At 37.8% G+C, this 23,520-nt stretch overlaps 1 protein-coding gene across 2 annotated transcripts in view; it reads right to left on the bottom strand.

Annotated features, from left to right (window-relative positions):
• LTN1 (listerin E3 ubiquitin protein ligase 1) overlaps window positions 1–23,520 on the bottom strand; it is a 61,575-nt gene that overhangs the window by 8,684 nt on the left and 29,371 nt on the right. For both annotated transcript variants that reach the window (XM_049627949.1, XM_049627950.1), the window contains exons 17-25: window positions 22,321–22,480; window positions 21,350–21,454; window positions 18,129–18,271; window positions 5,843–5,978; window positions 5,495–5,639; window positions 4,183–4,396; window positions 3,087–3,324; window positions 2,677–2,751; window positions 164–350 (exon numbers count right to left, since the gene is read on the bottom strand). In XM_049627949.1, coding sequence (XP_049483906.1) covers window positions 164–350; window positions 2,677–2,751; window positions 3,087–3,324; window positions 4,183–4,396; window positions 5,495–5,639; window positions 5,843–5,978; window positions 18,129–18,271; window positions 21,350–21,454; window positions 22,321–22,480 — 1,403 coding nt within the window. The remainder of the gene's footprint in view (window positions 1–163; window positions 351–2,676; window positions 2,752–3,086; window positions 3,325–4,182; window positions 4,397–5,494; window positions 5,640–5,842; window positions 5,979–18,128; window positions 18,272–21,349; window positions 21,455–22,320; window positions 22,481–23,520) is intronic.

Genomic DNA, 23,520 nt, shown 5'->3' with positions numbered 1-23,520 from the left:
AAATAAATTTAGCAGAATATCTGAAGTTAGCCAGATAAGATTCGATTAAAATGTGAGGCATTTCCCCCTGTTTTTCAAAAGGAGGGGAAACAAAGGGTTTAGGACAGTAACAAAGAAACACATAGAAGACAGAACTGTCAAAAGTTATTGTTTCTTTATTTACCTGAGATGAAGCAGCTTTGAAGAAAGTAAGTATTAATTTCCAAGTGAGGAGATATCCCAGAACATAGCAGAAGTCTTCACTCAGTGGCTTAATAGTAACTATCTGTCCAACAGGAATACACCCCAAAACATTTTCTAGTAAGTCCTCTTGAGTGCTAAGAAGAGACATCAGCGCTGCTGGTGGTGACCTAAGAATCAATGGTCAAACACCACAATTTCCTCCATAACTTGTCTTTTAAAAAACTGATGATTTCCCACAAACCATTTTTGGGTTCCTGGGTGACTCAGTTAAGCTTCCAACTCTTGATTTCGGCTTAGGTCATGATCTCACAGTTCACGAGTTCAAGCCCCACATCCAGCTCTGCACTGACAGCATGGAGCCTGCTTGGGATTCTCTCTCCCTCTCTCTTTCTGCCCCTCCTTTGCTCATGCTTACTCACACTCTCTCTCTCAAAATAAACAAACTTAAAAAAAAATTTTTTTAAGTCCCCCTTATAATTCAGTTTTAACTTCTAATTTTGCATAATGGCAATTACAGAATCTGGGAGACATAAAATGTATGAATGTATATAAAATACATAAATATATACTTTTTCATATTTATTTAACAAATACATAGGATGTATATATATATATTTTAAAGTTTCTTTATTATTTTTGAGAGAGAGAGACCACGGACAAGGGAAGGGCAGAGAGAGAGAGGGAGAGAGAGAATCCCAAGCAGGTTCTGCGCTGTCAGCAAAAAGCCCAAAGCAGGACTCCAGAGATTATGACTTGAGCCAAAATCAAAAGTCAGACACTTAACCAACTGAGCCATCCAGACACCCCTCAAATACATAAAATGTAAACATAAAACATAAGTTTTGTATTTATAAACATGTAAAATATTTTTCATATTTGTATATTTTAAAAATATATGAAATATACTATAAAATATAGGCTCTAGAAGTTAGCATTTAAAAGAAAGACCCTTTTAGAAAAGATATATTTCAACCTTCTGTTTTATGGATGGGGAAAAAAAATTCACACAGCCACAAAGGCTAAATGATTGGTCTCAAGTCCGTCAGCTATAGGAAGGGGAATGATGAGGGATACCAACTCCTACCAGGTCCCTAGAAAGGCATAAAAGCATAAGACGGTGTATGTCTTTTCGGGAAAGTAAATTCAATATTCAAATTAACTCATGACAATGTAAGTTAATTTTCTTCTTTCCTAAACTAGTGCACTCTTTAACACTTTCGGATAAACTTAGGAGATTCTCAAAAAGTGAAAGAGTTATGTATATCCTCTCAAATTCTGACACTGTAGTTCAGTTCTCTCTCACCTCTGTAATGTTTCTTTCCTTGTGGCCTCCTTTTCCCAGCCCATAAACACAGGTCTTCTTCAAGCTTCTGCCCTTAGGTTTTTACCTTCAACACCACCATCCCATGTACCAACCCTTCTCTATTCCACACCGACAGTGACTAGATTTGACAAATACCAACTCAGATACCTCTCCACTTTCCACACTGCCCTCCATGTACTGTTACTGTTTCTAGGATGGTCTCCATGTCTGCTTGCTTCTTTGTATAATTTGATTCATACTATAGCCAGAATCAGCTGGTACTGTTCCCATCTTCTACCAAATATGCCCCCAACCCCAGAATATGTAATTTGTAAGTCCCTTTTATTATCTTAAGTACCCTTCCAGCTTTATTTTCCACTATACCTTCCCTGACTACTCCACATATTCACTCACTTATCCTTTTATTCAGCAAATGATCGGTATTTATGGGTCTGCTTTAGGCCAGGAACCATTCTGGGTGCTATGAATACAGTCGGGAACAAGAGACAAAATTCCTGACTTCACAGAGCTTCTACTCCAGTGGAGGACAATAAAAAATGTGTTGAGTGGCAACTACTCAACACCCCCAAACATATCCTGAATATTCATGCCTTTATGCCTTTGCACGTGGTATTCCCTTAACTTACATGGCCTTCCCCGCCCTGCTGAAGTGCTACCTAACTTTAAAGATCCAGCATCAATGTCTCCTCCTCCAGAAAAAGTCTTCCCTGCTGGTGCACAGCAGCTGTCTCTCTGACAGCCTGCTGCCTATCCTCTTCCATACCACCTGCCACACACTGGCTACTACCATAGAGGAATACTGTCTATAACAGATTATAAGCTTCTTAAGGACAAGAAGGATTACTCAGCACCATAGTCTCCCGTTAGCATTTAATTACTACTCTGCGTAAAGTGGGTGCTCAATAGATATTGGAATTGATACAGTTTCCACACCTATCATGTGGTCAAAGAAAGTTTTGCTAAAATGTAGCAAATTGAAAATATAACTTAGGAACAATTAAGGAGAGAAACTATCTTTCTGGCTGAATTCTAGATTTCATTTATATCTTACAGAGAACTTTAAAAGATATATTGAATATATACTCTAAATTTTGAGCTTTTGCATTTATCAATCTTCTAAAGTTAGGAGGTAGAATATATGAATTAAAAAAATTATTTAAAAAACTTACAAGGCTGGTTCTTCTTCTTCATCTCCGTATGACTTCAGATTATCCTGATCATATTGTGGTAATTCAGGCATCAATCTGCGGGTCAGAATATATTTCATATTATATTAAATTGTTCATTGTTAAATCATGCTCAAGAGCAGAAAGACCAATACTTACTTTGTAATGAGGATATTTTTAAATGGTTGTTTTCTGAAATAACCAACAATGGCCAGGACTATCTAAATGGAAAACTGTGTATGGAGAATAGTGACCTACATGATCAAAACTTTGGCATCCCTGTTATTAAAATGCATGATCAAGTTTTGTGTTTTGTTTTTGGTTTTTTACTTTGACTTTTTAATGACTAAGAGAACTAATATATTCTATTTTTTATACCACCACCACAATAATTCAATTGGAAGAATTCTTACTTGTATAGCATATGGTAAACAGCAATTTGCACAGGCCGAGCTCTGTAGAGGAGTAATGGGGCCAAAGTATTTAGCAAAGTCTGAAGATATTCTGGTAAGTTTGTTTTTTGGCCAGCAACCAATTTTGAAGGGAGTTTTTGACTCAATAGCTGGTCCTTTGGGATATATGTTAATGTTTCACACATGGGCTTCAGCACTGCATTCTGGAAGGATGTTTCAGATGTATCTTTGCTTTCTCCTGATGACAAAAAGGAAAGAAATATGCACATCCCAACACAAAGTAAGTAATACAGCTTGACTGATTCACAGAATGTCAGATGTCATTATTTAAAAAATGTTTATTTTTGGGAGAGTGTAAGTGGGAAAGGGGCAGAGAGATATGGGGACGGAGGATCCAAAGTGGACTCTATGCTGACAGCACAAAGCCCAGTGCAGGGCTTGAACCCATGAACCACGAGTTCATAACCTGAGCTGAAGTCAGACTCTCAACTGACTAAGCCACCCAGGCTCCCCCAAATGTCATTTAAGAAAATGAAGTTAAAAATTGACAAACATTAGTACTGTCCTAGCTAGAAACTGTCATTTTAACAGGTGATCATAACTGTTTAATAACTTCTATTAAAAAAGAGAAGTTTGGGGCTCCCGAGTGGCTCAGTCAGTTAAATGTCCCAACTCTTGATTTCGGGTCAGGTTATGATCTCATGGTTAGTGAGTTCAAGCCTGACATGGGGTTCTGCACTGACAATGCAGAGCCTGCTTGGGATTCTCTCTCTCCCTCTCTTTCTGCCCCTAGCCCACTTGTGCTAAATAAGTAAACTTAAAACAATTAAAAAAAAGAGAAGTTTGAGTTATAAATAATCTATTCATGTTATCCGAATTACTATTATTTTAATGCAATAGACTTTGGATAATTTGTTATTTTTCAATTCTTGACTGTAAAGCAGAAGCATATGTGATGCTTCTAGATGCCAAGCTTTTTCTCAGGCTCTTTTCTTAACTATTCTGTACTGTTTGAGTTAAACATCCAAAGTATTTGTTTTGAAATTTTCAACCAGTCATTTGCAATGAATCTCACTATGATTCCCCTTCCACTTGCCTGTAACAGTCACCAAAAGAGGTAAAAGCAAATTGTGGATGCCTTGGGAAAAAAATTCTTTCCATTCACTGATTAGATTCACGGGGAGATTGCCAATGGTGTCCAGAGTTGTGGAATCAAAAAAAGCACTGAGCTCACAGGCCAAATCACAGCTGACACAGGCAAACAGTTGTACAAGTGGAACAGAATACAGTGTGTGATTCTCCCTTGTTGTCTGAAGAAACAAAAATATAATAGGTAAGCAGGCGTCTGCCAGAACACCACACATCAAGGCAACAAAGAAAAGGCTCTTTCATTTCTCTAAACTTTAAAGTAAAAAGCAGCTGAAGTGTAGAGTCTCTGGAGACACACATTTTACATCAAAATAGTTTTTTTTTAATTAAATACTAAGAATTAGAATCAATCTATTCTGAAATACTCTTTTTTTATTTCTAAAACTATGAAAGAAAATATCAATTACCATTTACCAAGTAAAATATATTAAAAACATTTATAATCTCAGGAGCCTAACTAATTGGGCATTATTAAGTCTACTTTAAAACAAGTAAGCTGAGGGGCGCCTGGGTGGCGCAGTCGGTTAAGCGTCCGACTTCAGCCAGGTCACGATCTCGCGGTCCGTGAGTTCGAGCCCCGCGTCAGGCTCTGTGCTGATGGCTCGGAGCCTGGAGCCTGTTTCCGATTCTGTGTCTCCCTCTCTCTCTGCCCCTCCCCCGTTCATGCTCTGTCTCTCTCTGTCCCAAAAAAAAAAAAAAAAAACAAAAAAAAAAAAAAACCAAGTAAACTGAGGCTCAAGCAGGTCAGATTTGAACACCCTAAGCCACACACACAGTAGCAAACGCAGGGGAGATTCGGAACAGTCTAACCCTGATGAATTGCTTTGTGTGTCCGTAAACATCACACTTGCTTTGTGTCATAAAAACAACACTAATTTCCCTGAATTTGCTTTATCTTTAACTTATTACTGACACAGTACATTTTATGAATAATTTAAGAGTCAAAAAGATCAAAAGAATAGTCACGAAAGATAAAACCTGCAAGGGCTGCACTACAAATACTACGTTAAAATGAGCTGATGGAGAGAACACTTTACTAGCAGGGGATTCGGTCACTCAATGATACCGGCAGACATTAAAACTCTATCACTTTACTGTTCTATCAAACGGTACCTGGTGACAAATATATCTTTAGTGTTTAAATGTTTGCAAAAGAGCTAATTATTATCATTACTTGAAGAGTAAGATTAGTAATTGGTTCTAGTATACAGATATGCATGAAGACCCAACAGAGGTGATGACACATCGAGTTAATTTACCTCCAACCAAGCCAACATGGAGCACATGATGAAGTCCCATTCACTCTCTGCCAAAGGAGATGAACAGTATTTCAGGAACAAGGAAAGGAACCGGATTATTTCTATATTCACACCTAGTATCTCTGGACTTACTTCTGATAGATTACTGTGATAAAGACAAAAGCAAAACAAAACAAAAGAATTATATGCACATTCAATTAGAAACTATTTTATCTTAAACCTTACTTATAAAAGTCTGGTTTAAATGTTTCCCATCTTGTTACTGTGCAAAACTGTGATTATAAGATACGCAATTCTAGATACACATTGTAATGGGGGGTGGGGAACATAGTATAAAATATCACCTACCAACTGAAAAGAAAAACATCTTCATGATCTTTCTTCCAGGATATTAGAATTTTTAATATACCATGTAATAGCTCCCCATCATCTATGCTTCTGGTTTGCAGACAAGAGTTGAAAATGGCAAGATGTCCAAAACCTCCTAAAGTAAAATTCAAAATGAAAATTAACCCACATCTATCTATACATATTGCCTTAAACAAAAGTCTTGTCTTACAGATGTAGAAATTATTGCTTTCTCTGATAAAACTGGTGTTTGAAAAAAACTAGGGATGATCACTCTCTTCTCAAAGGATAAACAAGTAGGACACTCCTGTTAAGGCACAAAGTTGTAAAAAAGTATAGAACAGGAGAGACATCACCCAGGATGGTGACATAGGTTGTTCCTGACTTTGCTCCCCCTCACAAGAAAAACAGCCAACAGTTATTCAAGAGCAAGACATCACCGAGAGACTGCTATGGGTTTGAGGCTGAAGCGCCCCTACACCTCTGAGACCAACACAATATGCATTAGGAAGGGAAGAGAAGCAGCTCTACCCTGACTGCGTTGCCCCTTCCCAGGAGAGTGCAGCACCGTGTGGCACGCTCTGCCCTGAGACTCTGGCTCCTTCAGTAGGAAAGGAGAACCCAGTGGGGAAAACCAGCACCCCTCATTTATTGTGAGTTGCTTTGTGGGAGCCCCTACTCCGATCTTGCCCCACGGGGACTGTGGGGAGTCTGTGACAAAGAATGGGGAGGTGACTGTAACAACCAGCACATAGATCCTGGCAGACCAAGTTCACAGCTGCATTGCCCAGTTGTAATCCTCACCAGTGGCTTTTCTTATCTGTAGAACCAGGACAAGGGTGCACTCTGACCAGTGAACACAGCGGGGTACAGATCTGCCTGATTCTGATCCTGGAAGTTTTGCCAACCGCAGAGCCCAGTTTACCCAAGCCCAAATAAGCAGCTGAGTCACAGCCCCACCCACCATGGAGCATCTTCCAGCCCCATCAGACCAGAAGGGCCAGAGACAACTCCTGAAAGCTGTGTGGCCCGATGGCACTCGAGCCAAGAGGGGGCTGAGCAGGGCTAATCGCCCCAGAGCAAAGGCAGTACTGTGCCCTGAGGCTTCCCCTGCTACACACAAGCACAGTGATTAATTCCCAGACAGGCTGAGGGTAGCCCCTGGCCCCTGCCAATCACAGAACGTGTTTGGGAAACCTAACAGTTTCCCTAGAGTAGCCTAAAGCGGCCTCTCTCCGTCCCAGCCAGGCAAGGGAGTGGAGACGTAGCCCCACACGTGGAGAGTCTTTAGGCCCCATCTGACCGGAGGGCTAGCAAAAATTCCTGAAAGCTGTATAGCACAGCAGCACTACAAGTGAGAGGCGGGCGAGCAGAGCTGGTAGTTTACAGAGCAAAGCCAGTGGCCCTGTTCAGTCAGGGAACTTGAGATGTACTTCTGTTTGGGTTAAGGCAATCAGAGCCTTACTGGCTTCAGAGCTACTTCTGCCACTGTGCCCAGGCAGAAAATCTTCATATGTAGCTCCACTCTTTGCCAAATACAGCCTTCGGCCGGTATGACCAGAGAACCTACGCAGAGCACACGGGAAGCTCCAGAACCCGTCCACTGGGCTACAAAAGGTGACACCTGGACAGAAAGCAGAAGCCGCGGCCTCCCCCATCTGCAGGGCGTCACCTCCTAAGGGAATTCTGTGCACATTCTTGCCAATTCAGGTCCCCCAGCAGTGAGCTGCATAAACTCTGGACTTTGTCCTGCTGCCCTGCCAGGGCAGGAAAGCTAATTCACAGCCCAATCTGCTACGAATACAGTACCCAGTCCTAACTATCTAGTGAGTCTGACCAGAGAATCCAGGCAACTACAGGACCCTCCTACAGCCTCAGGTACGGAACCAAGCTACAGTTCTGTCCAACTGTTCTCCCCAAGCCTGTCCTCAGAGCTCAAACAGCCTTATCCAAAAGCAGACTAACAGCAGGCTCTACTTACAAAAGGACGGTGCCAGCAGACACACCTGAAAACCCAAACTGAGCTGACTGATAAAGAACGCTCTCTGCCACAACCAACCTACAAATCATAACGTTTGCAAGAGGAGCACAACTGAATGTGCAGATACCACCGTAAGGAAAAAAAGGATCACAAATAATCAGATAAATCTGACACCATCAAAGGAAACTAGTAAAGCTCTAGCAAATGACCCTCAAGAAATGGAAATCAGTTAAACCGGCAGACCAAGAATTCAGAATAATTCTCTTAAGAAGGTTTTCAGCAAATTACAAGAAAAGACAACTAAACAAAGTTAGAAAAACAATGCATGAACAAAATGTGAAGTTTGATAAGGAAACAGCAGCCATCAAAGCAAACAAACAGAGGGGCGCCTGGGTGGCTCAGTTGGTTGGGCGACTGACTTCGGCTCAGGTCATGATCTCACAGTTCGTGAGTTCGAGCCCCGCGATGGGCTCTGTGCTGACAGCTCAGAGCCTGGAGCCTACTTCAGATTCTGTGTCTCCTCCTCTCTCTACCCCTCCCCTGCTCATGCTCTGTGTCTCTGTCTCTCAATAATAAATAAACGTTAAAAAAAAAAATTTAAAAAACAAAACAAACAAAAACACCCCCAGAAATCCTGGAGTTGAAAAATACAGTAAAATGAAATGAATTCAATAGTTTCAAAAGATGACTGAACTATGCAAAAGGATCAGACACCTTGAGAATAGGACACTGGAAATTATGTAGTCAGAAAAGCAAGATGAAGAAAGAAAATGCCTATAGGAATTATGGGACACAATGAAAAAAGAAAACAACTACAATATTCACATTATGGTAATTCCAGAAGGAGAAGAGAAAGGGACAATAAGTGTATTTAAAGCAATAATGGCTGAAACTTCCTGAACGTGCAGAGAGAAATGCACATCCAGATCCATGAGGATAATTACTTGGTAATAAATTGAATGTGAATAGGGTTACCCTCAGTCATATCATAATTAAATTGTCAAAAGTCAAAAGAATTTTAAGAGTAGCACAAATGATAAATTTTATATAAGAGAACTCCCATTAGAGTATCAATGGTTTGCTCAAAAGAAACTTTTCAGGCCAGGAGAGAATGGGATGACATTCAAAATACTGAAAGAAAATGAATGCCAACCAAGAATTCTATGCCCAGCAAAGCTGTCCTTCAGAAATAAAGAAGAGACAGAAAGTTTCCTGGATAAAACAAAAGCAAAAGGAGTTCAATACCATCAGATCTGTCTTACAAAAAAGGCTAAAAGGAGTTCTTTGAGTTGAAGTAAAAGTACACTGGTTAGCAACATAAAAACATAAAAAGGTAGCGTAAATCTCGCTGGTAACGGTAAATAAATAGAGTTGAATTCTACAATACGACAACAGTGGTACATAATTCACTTACAACTCTAATTAAAAGGTTTCTTCTTTTTTAATATAGTAAAAACGTGGCAGCTGGGTGGCTCAGGTGGTTAAAGGCCCTACTTCTACTCAGATAATGATCTCACAGTTTGTGAGTTCAAGCCCTACATCGGATTCTCTGTCTCCCTCTCTCTCTGCTCCTCCCCTGTGCAGTCTCTCTCAAAAATAAACATTAAAAATAAATAAAATAAAATATATTAAAAATAACCATAACTACAATAATCTAGCAATTATATAATATAAAAAAAAACTGCAAACTGTAACAACAATGGTAAATTAGCAATGATTCTAATTTAAAGTCACCAGCTACATTAGCCCCTAAGAGTGTCAGCCTGTTCTTTGAAGCCAGCCATTGACTTCTCCTCTCTAGCTATCAAAGTCCTAAATGGCATCTTCCAAAAGAAGGCTGTTTTGTCTACATTGAAAATCTATTATTAGTATAGTCACTGTCATTAATTATCTTAGCTAGATCTCCTGGATAACTTGCTATAGTTTCTATATCAACATTTACTGCTTCACCTTGCACGATTATATTATAAAAATGGCTTCTTTCTTAAATCTCATGAAGCAACCTCTCCTAGCATCAAACTTTTCTTCTGCGGCTTCCTGACCTCATTTAGCCTTCTTAGAATTGCAGAAAGTTATAACCTAAAGGGAATGTTGTAGCTGGTTTCATCTTCTATCCAACCACTAAAACTTCTCCACATCAGCAGTAAGGCTGTTTGCTTTCTTATCATTTACGTGTTCAATGGAGAAGCACTTTTCATTTCCTTCAAGAATTTTTCCTTTGCACTCACGACTTAGCTGCTTGGTGCAAGAGGCCTAGCTTTCAAGCCTATCTTGGCTTTCAACATGATTTCTTCACTAAGCTTAATCATTTCTAGCTTTTTTTGTTTTCTTTTTTTAATCATTTCTAGCTTTTGATTCAAAATGAGACACGTGACTCTCCTTTCACTTGAACAGGCAGAGGTCCTTGTAGGGTTATTAACTGGCCTGGAATAGGCAAACCGAAGGAGGAGGAGGGAGACAGGGGAATGGCCAGTTGGTGGAACAGTCAGAACACACCACAACACTCATCAATTAAGTCAGATGTCTTACATGGGCATAGCACATGGCACCTCCAAATAATTACAATACTAACATCAAAGATCACTGATCACCAGAAAAAAACATAATGAAAAAGCTTGAAATACTGCAAGAATTACCAAAATATAACATATAAACATGAAGTGAGCAAATACTGTTGGAAAAATGGCACTGATAGACTTGCTTGATGAGGGTTGCTATAAGCTTTCAATTTACAAAAACAAACAAACAAACAAACAAACAAACAAAAAAAAACCCCAGTATCTGCCAAGTGCAATAAAGCAAAGTGCAACAAAACAAGGTGTGCCTTTACTCTATATCAGACAAAACAGACTGGAAATGATAAAAAGAGTGAAGACATTATAATGATAAAAGGGTCAATTTTTCAAGAAGATAGTAAAATTCTAAATATTTATGCACCCAACATTGGAATACCTACATATATAAAGCAAAAACTAACAGAGCTAAAGGAAAAATACAGTAATACAGTAACAGTTGGGGACTTTTAATACTGCACTCTCAACAATGAAGATAGGTTATCCAAAGAATCAGTAAGTAAACAGTGGACTTAACACCAAATGGACCTAACACACATAAAAAGAAGAAAACAGACTCCTATATCCTAACATATATGTATTTATTTAGAACACTTATGCTTCTGTTCTATCCAACAACAGCAGAATACACATTCTTCTAGGACAGACCATAGGCTGGGCCACAAAACAAGTCTCAGCAAATTAAAAAAAAAACCCTGAAATCATACCAAGCACTTTCTCTGACCACAATGGCATCAAACTAGAAATCAGTAACAAGAAGAAAATTTGAAAATTCATAAAGAAATTAAACAACACTTTCCTAAACAACCAATAGATCAAAGAAGAAATTAAAGCAGAACTAAAACTTTGAGATAAACAAAAATGGAAACACAACATACCAGAACTTGTGGGATGCAGCAAATGCAGTCCTAACAAGGAAGTTCACAGTAATAAATGCTTACATTAAGAAGCAAAAAAGATCTCCAAATCAACTACCTAACTCTATGACTTAAGGAACTAAAAAAAGAACAAACTGAGCCCAAAGTTAGCAGAAGAAAAAAAAAAAAAAAAAAAGATTAGAGCAGAAATAAAAGAGAGAAGAGAAAAATAATAGGAAAGATTAACAAACTAAGGGTTAGTTTTTGAAAAGAAAAAAAAAACTGACAAACCCCTCAACAGACTACCCAAGGGAATAAAAAAGAGAAAGGACTCACATCAACAAAATTGCAAATGAAAAAGGAGACCTTACAACTGATATCACAGTAATTCAAGGGATCATAACAGGCTACCATGCACTACACATGCCAACAAATTGGACAACCTAGAAGAAATGGAAAAATTCTTAGAAACATACAACTTAACAAGACTGAATCAGGAAGAAACAGAACATCTGAATAACACTAATCAAAAATGAAGAGAAGGCCAGGACCAGATGGCTTGATTGATTGAGAAGACCAACTATTTAAAGAAAAATCAACACTCATTCTTCTCAAACTCTTCCAAAAAATGGAAGAGGAGGGAATACTCCCAAATTCCTTTTATAAGGCCAGCATTATCCTGATACCAAAATCAGGAAAGGATACTACTAGAAAAGAAAACTACAGGCAAATGCTCCTAATGAATACAGATGAAAAATTTCCAGTAAAATACTAGCAAACTGAATTCAGCAGCACATTAAAAGGATCATTCACCATGACCAAGTGGGATTTATCCCTGGAACGCAAAAATGTTTCAACATATGCAAATCAATATATATATCACAGTAATAAAATGAAAGAATCATATGATCATTGTGATACACAAAGAAAAAAGCATCTGACAAAATTCAACATCCATTCATAATAAAAACTTTTAACAAATTAGGCACAGAAATAACATATATCACAATAGTAAAGGATATATATGACAAGGCTTCAGCTAACATCATATTCAATGGTGAAAGGCTGAAAGCTCTTCCTCTAAGATAAGGAACACGACAACAGTGCCTGCTCTCACCACTCCTTTTCAACATAGTACTAGAGGTCCTCACTAAAGCAACCAGGCAAGAAAGAGAAATAAAAGGTCAGAATTGGAAAGGAAGAAGTAAAATTGTCTCTTTACAGATGACATGATTTAATATATAGAAAATCCTAAAGACTCAACCAAAAACCTGTTAGATCAATGAATTCAGTAAAGTTGCAGGATACAAAATTAACATACAAAAACCAGTAACATTTCTATATATAAAAACAACAATTTTTCTGCAAAAGAAATAAGTAAATTAATCCCATATACAACAGCATCAAAAACCAAATATTTAGGAATAAATTTAACTAAGAAAATGAAAGTCCTACTTTGAAAACTATGGGATATTAATGAAAGAAATCAAAGACACAAATAAATGGAAAGGTATCCCATGTTCATGGATTAGAAGAATTAATATTATTAAACTATCAATACTACCAAAAACCATCTATAGATTCAATGCAATCCCTATTCAAGATTCCAATGACATTTTTTTACATAAGTAGTAAAAAAACACTCCTAAAATATATACAAAGCCACAAAAGACCCAGAATAGCCAAAGAAATTCTGTGAAAGAACAATGCAGGAAGCATCACATTTCCTGAAATACAGTATAATAGGGCATAAAAACGAACATACCAATGAAACAGAACTGAGAGGCGAAAATTAACCCAAGTACATATGACTAACTAATAAATGACAAGAGATCCAAGAATACTCAATGGAGAAAAGATCGTCTCTTCAATAAATGGTGCTGGGATGATAGGCTATTCACATGTAAAATAATAAAACTGGTCCCATATCTTACATTACTTGCAAAACTAACTCAAAATCAATTAAAGGTTTAAATATAAGACCTGAAACTATGAAATTCCTAGAAGAAAACAGGGGAATAAAGCCCCTTGACATGGGTCTTGGTAATTAATTTTTGGATAGGACTCCTAAAGCACAAGTAACAAAATAAAAAAACAGACAAATAAGACTACATCAAACTAAAAAGTTTCTGCACAGCAAAAGAAATCATCAACAAAGTGAAAAGACAATCTACCAAATGGGAAAAAATATTTGCAAGCCATATATCCAATAAGGGATTAATATCCAAAATATATAAAGAACTCCTACAACTTGAGAACAAAAAAACAGCCCATTTTAAAAAGGACAAAGGACCTGAACAGACATTTCTGCAAAGAAATATATTTCAGGCCAGCAGATATATGAAAAGATGCTCAACATCACTAGTCACTAGGGAAATGCATTAAAGCTACAATGAGATATTACTTCATACTTACTAGAAGGGCCATCATCAAAAAGATAGGTAACAAATGCTAGCATGGCTGTGAAGAAAATGGACTCTGTGTGCACTGTTGGTGGGACTGTAAAATGATACAGCCACTATGGAAAACAATATGCAGCATCCTCAAAACATTAAAAATAGAACTACCATATGATCTAGTAATTCCATTTCTGGGAATATAGTTAAACCTCAAATAAGGTGGGAATTAGGGGCACTGATCTCCCCACCCCATGCTCTTGAAAATCTGCATATAACTGCTGACTCCCCAAAAACTTAACTACTACTGTTGACTGGAAGCCTTACCAATAACATTGACAATTAACACATATCTTACATGCTATTTGTATTAACTATATTCTTATGGTAAGGCTAGAGAAAAGAAAATGTCAAGAAAAGCATAAGGGAAATACATTTCTAGTATTGTATTTATTGAAAAAAACGTGTATATAAATGGACCCACACAATTCAAACCCACGTTATTCAAAGGTCATCATATATCCAAAGGAAACAAAAATGCTAACTCCAAAAGATATCTGCACCCCCATGTTCACAGCAGTATTATTTACAATAGCCAAGACATGGAAACAATCCAAGTGTCCACCAATGGATGAAGTGGAAAAGAAGTTGTGGTAGATATATATAGAATGGAAAACTATTCGGTCACAAAAAAAAGAGGACATCCTGCCATTTGTGACAACATGAATGAACCCTGAAGACATTATGCTAAAGCGAAATAAGTCAAAGACAAATACTATATAATCTCACTCATAAGTGGAATCAAACCAAACCCAAACTCATAGAAAAAGAGATCGGACTGTGGTTACCAGAGGTGGAAGATCAGAGGAGAGGGGGCTTGGAGGAAAGATGTTGTAAAGTTACAAATTTCCAGTTATGCGATAAAGAAGTACTAGGGATGTAATGTACAACATGTTATATGATATATAGGAAAGTTGGTAAAAGTTAATCCTAAGAGTTCTCATCACAAGAAGGAAATTCTTTTCCTTTCTTTTCTTTTTATTATATCTGAGAAAATGGATGTGACCTGAACCTACCAAGGTAATCATTTCACAATATATGTAAATCAAACCATCATGTTGTGCATCTTAAATTTACACAATTATGTACATCAATAATTTTTCAATAAAACTGAAAAAAAAAGTATAAAATGTTAAAAAAAATCACAAGTTTTGGGGCACCTGGGTGGCTCAGTCAGTTGAGCGTCTGACTTCAGCTCAGGTCATGATCTCGCAGTTTGTGAGTTCGAGCCCTGCGGTGGGCTCTGTGCTGACAGCTCAGAGCCTGGAGCCTGTTTCAGATTCTGTGTCTCCCTCTCTCTGCCCCTTCCCCGCTCATGCTCTGTCTCTCTCCGTCTCTCAAAAATGAATAAACGTTAAAAAAAAATTTTTTTTAAAGAAACCACAAGTTTTCAGCATGGCGAGGGTCCAGGATGAAAGCAAAAAGAGGTAAAACTGGAGAGATCAGTTGCCCTAAGACTGTAAAATGTTCAACAGGCCAAACTAAGGACTTAGGTTTTTATCCTGTAGGTAAAAGGGAACCAAGGAAGAAAAGGGGGAAAAATGTATAATGTATTTAATCCTCCTTTAAAGGCAGAGGAAGAATTTTTTTTTTTAATCTTCCTGGCAAAATAGAATAGGCAGCTCAAGTATAATCAGAAACAATGGATTTTCTAATAACTAAATAGTGAAAAGTACATTAGCTAATTCTGTGTCATTACTTTGGCTGAAAGAGCAAACCCAGTTGTCAAATCTCAAAAACATTCCTCCTCCTCAAGGGCTTCCACACAGCTAGGCACCTCGTGGTCTGTGTGACACTCAGCCCTGTCTCCTGCCCCTGCTTCCCCTGTGCCATCATTCGGTTAGTTATAACCTGTGCGGGAGAAACCACCCGCACTCCCATTAGGTATTTCTTCTCCTCTCCACACAGCCTGTCCAACCGCATCCCCTGTTCCACGACTGCAAATCCCAGCCTTAAGCAAACGCAACTATAAAGCTTACTGCCCTAAAAATTTGTTTTTGACATCAGCTGGCCCTAGGTGCCATAAAGTAATTCTTTTTGACAAATGTTTGTCGATAGGCATATTCTTCATCCACTACTTCAAACTTTCATTACCTTCTTAAAATCTGCAATCCAGCTTCCACTCATCAAATGACTGAGCCCAAAGAGACATAAAACTAAGTAAGGAACACATGAAGTTCCCTATGTTTTCTTTATTCACATCTGCCCCCCGCCCCCACATTTCTCCTTAACTTCTCTCAGAAGAAAGTCACTCCACCTACACAAGGTCAGCATCTTCTAACTAGATCCCATCCCTCTCATCTCCTCAGTGGGAACTATCATCAATGACTCTGTCTCTATTTTCTATTCCTCCTACTCTACACCTGTTTTCCCTCTGACCTTGAATTCGCCTCCAGTTCTCACCTTCTTTCTACATCCCTTTTCACCGAACACTTAGAACTATCTGGCTCTATTTTCTCACCATTCTTCATTCCCGTAATGCCAAAGCTAATGGACACTTTTCAGTCCTGAATTTTATTTGAACCTCTGTGGCATTTAACAAGGGTGATGAATACTACCTAAAACTTCTCTGCTTCTCTTTATCTGTGGCCCTTATTCTCAAGTCTCCATCCACCCATACACCCCTTATATTTACGTACTGGTGTTCCCTTGATATTCTTCTCACTCTTCACTCTCCCCAGACAAGCTCATTCTTATTTATAAATTAGACTACCACCTATATGACGTGGCCTTTGAAAGGAGTATTTCCATCAAGTCAACAGACAATCTCCATTGGAGTATTATTCCATAGTCACCGTAATCTAATGTTTTCAAATTTTAACACTGGCTCCCTGTATACCCCTGCCCTATCTTCCTCCCAACCTTCAAGTCTCCTTTAAAGGTTCTCTCATGCACGGTTTAAAAAACAACAACAACAAAGGTTTTCTGTGAGGCCTAATGGTATTTCCTTCTATCCAATTAAAATATAGAATCACAGAGCCATGCCAATTCTATTTCCTTAATCTCTTTCATTTCCAAATCCTCTCTTCCATCTATACCTTGATTTAAACTTTTATTTCTCATTAAGTCTATTCCAACAGTTTCTGTCTTATAAACCCAAATCTCACTTCCCTCATATCCACCTTTCACAGTTATCAAAATAATTTTTTTTGAACGGGAGAGAGAGAGAGAGAGAGAGAGAGAGAGAGAGAGAGAGAGAGAGAGAATCCCAAGCAGGCTCCATGCTCAGTACCGAGTCCAATGTGGGGCTCAATCTCATGACCCTGAGATCATCACCTGAGTCGATATCAAGAGTTGAATGCTTAACCAACTGAGCCACCCAGGTACCCCTCAAAATAATTTTCTTTTTTTTTTAATGTTTATTTTTGAGAGAGAGAGAGAGACAAAGTGCAAGCGGGGGAGGGGCAGAGAGAGAGGGAATCACAGAATCTGGAGCAGGCTCCAGGCTCTGAGACGTCAGCACAAGAGCCCGATGCGGGGCTCGAACCCATGAACCACAGGATCATGACCTGAGCTGAAGTCAGATGCTTAACCGACTGAGCCACCCAGGCACCCCTTACAATAATCTTTCTAATGAGATAGTCTTACTACTCTCCTACCTAATTTGAGCCCACAGCTCCTTAGTGCCTACCTCTTAAAGTCCAAACTCCTTAACCTACAATGTTAGGCCTTTTCCCTACTATTTTCTCAAAATTCAGCTTCTTGTACATCCTAACACCGTTTGTCCCCAGCCTTCTTCCTGAAATGCCAGCCAAACTGAACTCTCAACACTTTTTTGTTTCTGTGTACCTGAAATGCCCATCCCCAATTATATCCACATGGAAAACTATCCTTCATCACTTATATTTTTCTCTTTGTGAAATCGCCACTGATGCTGCAAAGCAGAGCGGAGAAACTTGTTTTCTGCTGCTTTGACACACAGGCCATTTTTCTGATACATTGGTTATCACGATATAACTTTATGTCTGTCCTTTCCACAAAAGGAACTGCCACAGAGCCACGTTCGGTAATGTTTATTAAATTAATAAACAAACTAACTAATAGAGTACAGAGTGTCCAAAAAGGTTTAAAATACAATGAAAGCTATTCTGTCTGTTACCTTTATATGTTCAATCAGTGGTTGACTAGGGAGAAATTGAAATTAAGCATAGCTAAAAATGCTATACATGGAAATAATTAGAGGACACTGGTGGGTTTTTGTTGATACCTGTGGTTTTAGTCTTCCCTAAGGCTGTAGCATTTCTGTACTGCAAAGTGGTAACAGCCACTCCCCAAAGACACCCATACTACTGACTGTCAACGTGTTATGTAGCAAAGTATAAAGTAGGAATAAATCAGCTATAATTCAATTTACCTCTGCTAGATCTGGATTTAGATATTAAGCAATAATTAAAGAAATATTTATTATCAGGCACTAACCATTAGTACTGCAAAGATCTTCCTTAGTCCAGGCCAAAAGGGGAGGTATACATTGAGCAATGAATTCTTTCTTGTCTTCTTTTGACAAAAATGGACAGAGACTTTGAATGGTATGCATATTGCCTTCCGTTAGTGGGAAAAACCTGTTTAAAGGAAAGGAAAAGTATGAATTATATTTATCCTAAATATGCAGTTATTTCAGAAAATTCCTGCTCTTCAAAATATTCAAGAAGACTAATAACTCCACTATATAAAATAACTGTATAGGAAAAAAAAAAGAAACTATGAAAAGAGATTGACAGCTGCTGATTCTTAATGATGAGATTGTGGATATTTTTTACTGCTTCTCTTTTTTACATGTTTCTAATTTTTATTTATTAAAAAAATTTTTTTTACTGTTCATTTATTTTAAGAGAGAGAGAGAGAGAGAGAGAGAAAATAAGCAGGAGAGGGGCACAGAGGAGGGAGAGAGAGAATCCCAAGCAGGCTCTGTGCTGTCAGCACAAAGGCCAACGCAGAGCTCAATTCACAAACCGTGAGATGATGACCTGAGCTAAAACTAAGAGTCAGACGTTTAACTGACTAAACCATCCAGGCAACCCCCCAAATGAACTATTTCTAAGTGTACAGTTCAGTAGTGGTAAGTACATTCCACCTGCTGTGCAACCAATCTCCAGAAGTCTTTTCCTTTCACCAAATTGAAACTCTACCCATGAGGGGCACTTGGCTGGCTCAGTCTATACAGCATGCAACTCTTGATCTTGGGGGTTGTGAGTTCAAGCCCCACACCAGGTTCTGAGATTGCTTAAAAATAAAATCTTAAAACAACAACAACAACAACAGAAAACAAAAAAACTACCTATGAAACAAGAACTCCTCATTTCCTCTCACCTCAGGCCCTGGCAACCACCATTCTACTTTCTGTCTCTCTGAATTTGACTACCTTAGGTATCTCCCAGAAGTGGACCATATAATATCTGTCATTTATGATTGGCTTATTCTATTTAGCATAATGTCCTCATGGTTTATCCCTGTTGTATCATGTGCCAGAATTTCCTTCCTTTTCAAGGCTAAATAATATTCCATTGTATGTATATACCATATTTTTGTTTATCCATTCATCTGTTGATGGGCTCGTGGGTTGCCAGAAGTTTTCACTTTTACAAAATCACTTCTTTTATAGATTCTGGGTTTTTGTGCTTTGCTTAAGATCTTCCCCATATCGAGATTATACAGAGCTTCTTAATTTCCTTTGATACTTTTATAGGTCTGCTCTTTACATTTAGCTTTCATTTGGACTTCAGTCTTGTGTATAATGTAAGAGAGAGGCACCTCACTATTTTTTTCAAACATATCCAATTTTCCTAACATCATCTAATATTCACTCACCTCACCGATTTGTGGGTTTTATTTATTTATTTATTTATTTATTTGAGACAGAGACAGAGCACGAGTGGGGGACAGGCAGAGAGAGAAGAAGACACAGAATCCGAAGCAGGCTCCAGGCTCTGGGCTATGAGCACAGAGTCCGACGTGGGGCTTGAAGCCACGAACAGCGAGATCATGACCTGAGCCAAAGTTGGATGCTTAACCAACAGAGCCACCCAGGCACCCCACTCACCTCACTGATTTGAAAGGCCACCTACATCAAAAACTAAATTCCCAAATATGTATGGCTCAGTTTCTGGATTCTGTGTCTTGATCCACTGATTTGTCTATTCACCAATTTAATACTGCTTAATTATTGTATTGGTAAGACAATTCCTTTTCACTTTTATCTTTCAGAAATTTCCTACCTATTCTTGAGCATTTTTTCCTTCAAATGAATACTGTGTTTAGAGCAGTTTGCTGGAATTTTTATTGAGATTGCATTGCAATTACAGATTGATACAACCATTTTTACAATTTAGCTTCCTACCTTTTTTGTAATCTTTACTAAAATTTCATAATTGCATTTTTGTTGTTCAATTTATTTCTAGGTATAGTTTTGTTGTCATTGTGAATAGAATCTTTTTTCCCATGACATTTTTAATTATTACTACTGAATAAGAAAGTTTCTGATTTTTCTGCCAAGTATATATATCCATATTAGTAATTAGTTCTAATATGTCTCCAGTTAATTCCCTGTTACTTTCATAATCAGAAAAATTAAATTATGCTGAATAAAAAAGCTAATATCGAAAGATCATATGCTGCATGATTCCATTTATATAACTTAACTAAATGATAAAAAGAACAGATTACTGGTTGCAAGAGATGAGAATGGGAAAAAGAAAGGTGGCCTGGCTGTGAAAGGGTAACACAAGAGGTCCCTGTGGTAACACTGTTCTGTCTATTGGTCTGAGGTGGCGTCACACATGGGATCTACACAGAACACACACACAAATAAGTACATGTAGACTTGGTCAGTGGATTGTATTGATGCCATTTTCTTATTGTAAAACTGTATTAAAGTTATGCAAAACAGTACCACTGAGGGAAACTCAATGAAGGGTATATGGAATCTCTTTATATTATTTCTTACAATTGCTTGTAAATCTATAACTACCTTAAAATAACAAGTTTAAGAAATTTTTAAATAAGAAAAAATTGAAATTTATTTCATGATTTTAGTGTACAAGATCATATACATATCATTTCAGAATTCTTCTTGGTAAACCAGTAAATTCAAAATGCCTCTTGGTAAATTTCAACTAAATGTTTAATTTGAGGTTCAGCCTCTCTTAATATGACCAACTCTAGAACTCTAGTATGCCCAACCCCACAATCTATTTCTTTGTCTTAAGAACACATTTATTGCATTTCTAGAATATATTTCAATAGGATGATCCTTACTAAAGCAAAGGATAAGTAACTTTCCCTATCACTTCCAAACAGCAAATAAAGTAACAGAAGAAGGATATTAGGGAGAGGTAAAAGAAAGATTTCTACCAAAAAGATTTCTGGGGAAAAGAGAGCAAGTTAACAAAATGCTAACTTTTTAAACCAAGTACAAAATTCCACAACAAAATATTATAAAGTTTAAAATGCTTATATGAGAAGGTGTGTCCCAAACCTAAAATAATTTAAATTGTTTTAAAGTCTTTAATCTCATTTCCTTGAATTTCCGCATTTCTTAAACCTTGTTTCCTTGACTGATATAGAGATTATTCATTAGTTGGGCTTGCCAAAGTGACCAAATACAGCAAATTACAAAGTATAAACATTTTAAATCAGAATACCCTTCTTTTCTCCTATAATGCCGTTTTACTTCATCAGATGAAACACTTCGGGAAAGGATCAACTTAGCAATAATAAGAGACCAAAGGGTGCCATTTTCCATGGATCTAAAAAAAGAAAAAAAAATCCATTTTCAAAGTGTTTACAATTTTTACCATTTATCTGGATTCCTTTTACGGAATTAAATCAATCACCTTGTGAGGGTATCAATTCACCCAGGGCTTTTGCCCCCAAACAGCTGCCATTACTGAAAAGATTGGGAGCCTAGCTTTCCAACACTCCTTTACAACTGGTACTGAGCTCTCATCCCAAAGCCCTTCAAATCCTAATAGAGGAGAGCAGGTTTGAGGATCAGAGATGGTAGCCGGAAAAAGGACATATCCCAGAGGACACCGAGCCTGGTTAATGTTGAAGAACCAAGGAGGTATTCATATCTACTGGGGGAAAGTTCTGAGTGTCCTAGAGTATGTAGATGGAGACTGCAGAGAAAGGCTCAGCCTAGGACCTCTGATAAGGCAAAGCATATTCAAAACATCACAGCCAAGTGAAAAACAAAGAGAGGCAGTTCAACACGGTAACTTCAATAAACTCCCGTCAATTAAGGGGAAGGTTTTGTGTTTATAATCTTAAGACATATCTGTAACAACATGCAAAGTATAAGGTTTGAGAGTAGCGGGAAGGATGGATCACAGATGACAAAACAACTTCTACAAGGCTTCTATTTCTTTCATTGTCATCTGCCCCATTCCTCAATGTAATTTATGGATTTAAGAACACAGGCAAAGTTCAAATATCTCCCTAGATGAATAAATCAAGTACTCAGAATCCACAAAGTACTTATTATTAAGAACTGGGTTTAATTTAAATCAACCCTCTGAAAGATTAGCGTGAAGTGAGCTTAACATTTTACAGAAACAAAGGCAAAAGCCAGTAAAACAATCATATAAAAACGGAAGCTGAAAGGGATTCTTACCTGTTAAATAGCAGTTGTAAAAGGCCAGAGGTATTACCAAGTCCACATAAGTTATCATATGTAATATTCATCTTTTGAAGCATTTCACAAAATCCAGTTAGAAAAATAGGGGGATTGTCTAATTCTTCATACCACTGCAGTGAATAGAGCAGTTCTGCAACTACAGAATGGACAACACATTATCAAGTGGACTCTGTGAAGGAACCTTTTGATCATTTTCATTTCACCGTCCCATTTTCAAATACTGCTACGCCTGCCAGTCTCAAAATATTTGTGAACTGATTTCCAAATCTGCTTTGAGATGTTCAGTGATAACGAAAACTGAGAACATTTGTCTGATACAAAATGCCACTCTTCTCCCAAATCTTATTTGGTCCCTTTTCTAATCAGTGAACAGTGTGACAGGCCTAAGTTACCAGAGATAATGGAAGAATTTCCTACTCTTTTTGCCACAGGTGGTAACAAGTTACACACAGGACAAACAACTAAGGGCCCCAAGACCTGAGATGAGAAGTTCAAGCCAATGTGTTAAGAAATGGGAAACACCATGATATAGTAAACAGGGCATGGATCTCGGTGAAAGACTGGTCTGGACTCAAATTGAGCTGTGTGCATAGTTAGCAATTAGAGTACTAAAATCTAGCTCAGGGACTGCTGTGAGAATTAAATGACCAAGAATCTCTCAGAAAACCTAGCACATCATAGGTTTTAACACACAATTATCACAACTCTGTTTTATAAAGCCATTTATGGACTTTGGAGTCAGAAGACTTGAGACCTGGTTCAAAAATCTAATCCTATCCCTTACAAGCTAAGTACCTCTAATCAAGTCAAGCTAAGAAAACCAGGTAACAAAAACCATAGTAATAATATCTGACAGGGTTGATAAGAAGCTTACATACATAATGTTGTCAGTTTATAATTAGTAACACACGCCACAAAAACACACTATTGCAACTGCAGGCTAATCTCCTTGCCCTTTACTGCATGTGGAGTTGGCAAATCAAGAAGTATTCCAGCTTTCTTCCACAGGGCATATATTTTCCTCTAGTAACTATGCTACAGCTGAAGTTTTACAAACAAGACTGACGGAGAAATTATGCAAAACTTCTACCCTTAACACCATTTTGTTTAGGTCACACTGCTACTTACAATTCTACACCATTTCCTGGAATGGGGGAATTTTAAGTCCTACATCCC

Source organism: Panthera uncia, chromosome C2, assembly GCF_023721935.1.
Source record: "Panthera uncia isolate 11264 chromosome C2, Puncia_PCG_1.0, whole genome shotgun sequence".
NCBI classification, from domain to species: domain Eukaryota; kingdom Metazoa; phylum Chordata; class Mammalia; order Carnivora; family Felidae; genus Panthera; species Panthera uncia.
The sequence above is the reverse complement of the archived record's forward strand: the minus strand, read 5'-3'. Positions and strand labels throughout refer to the sequence as shown.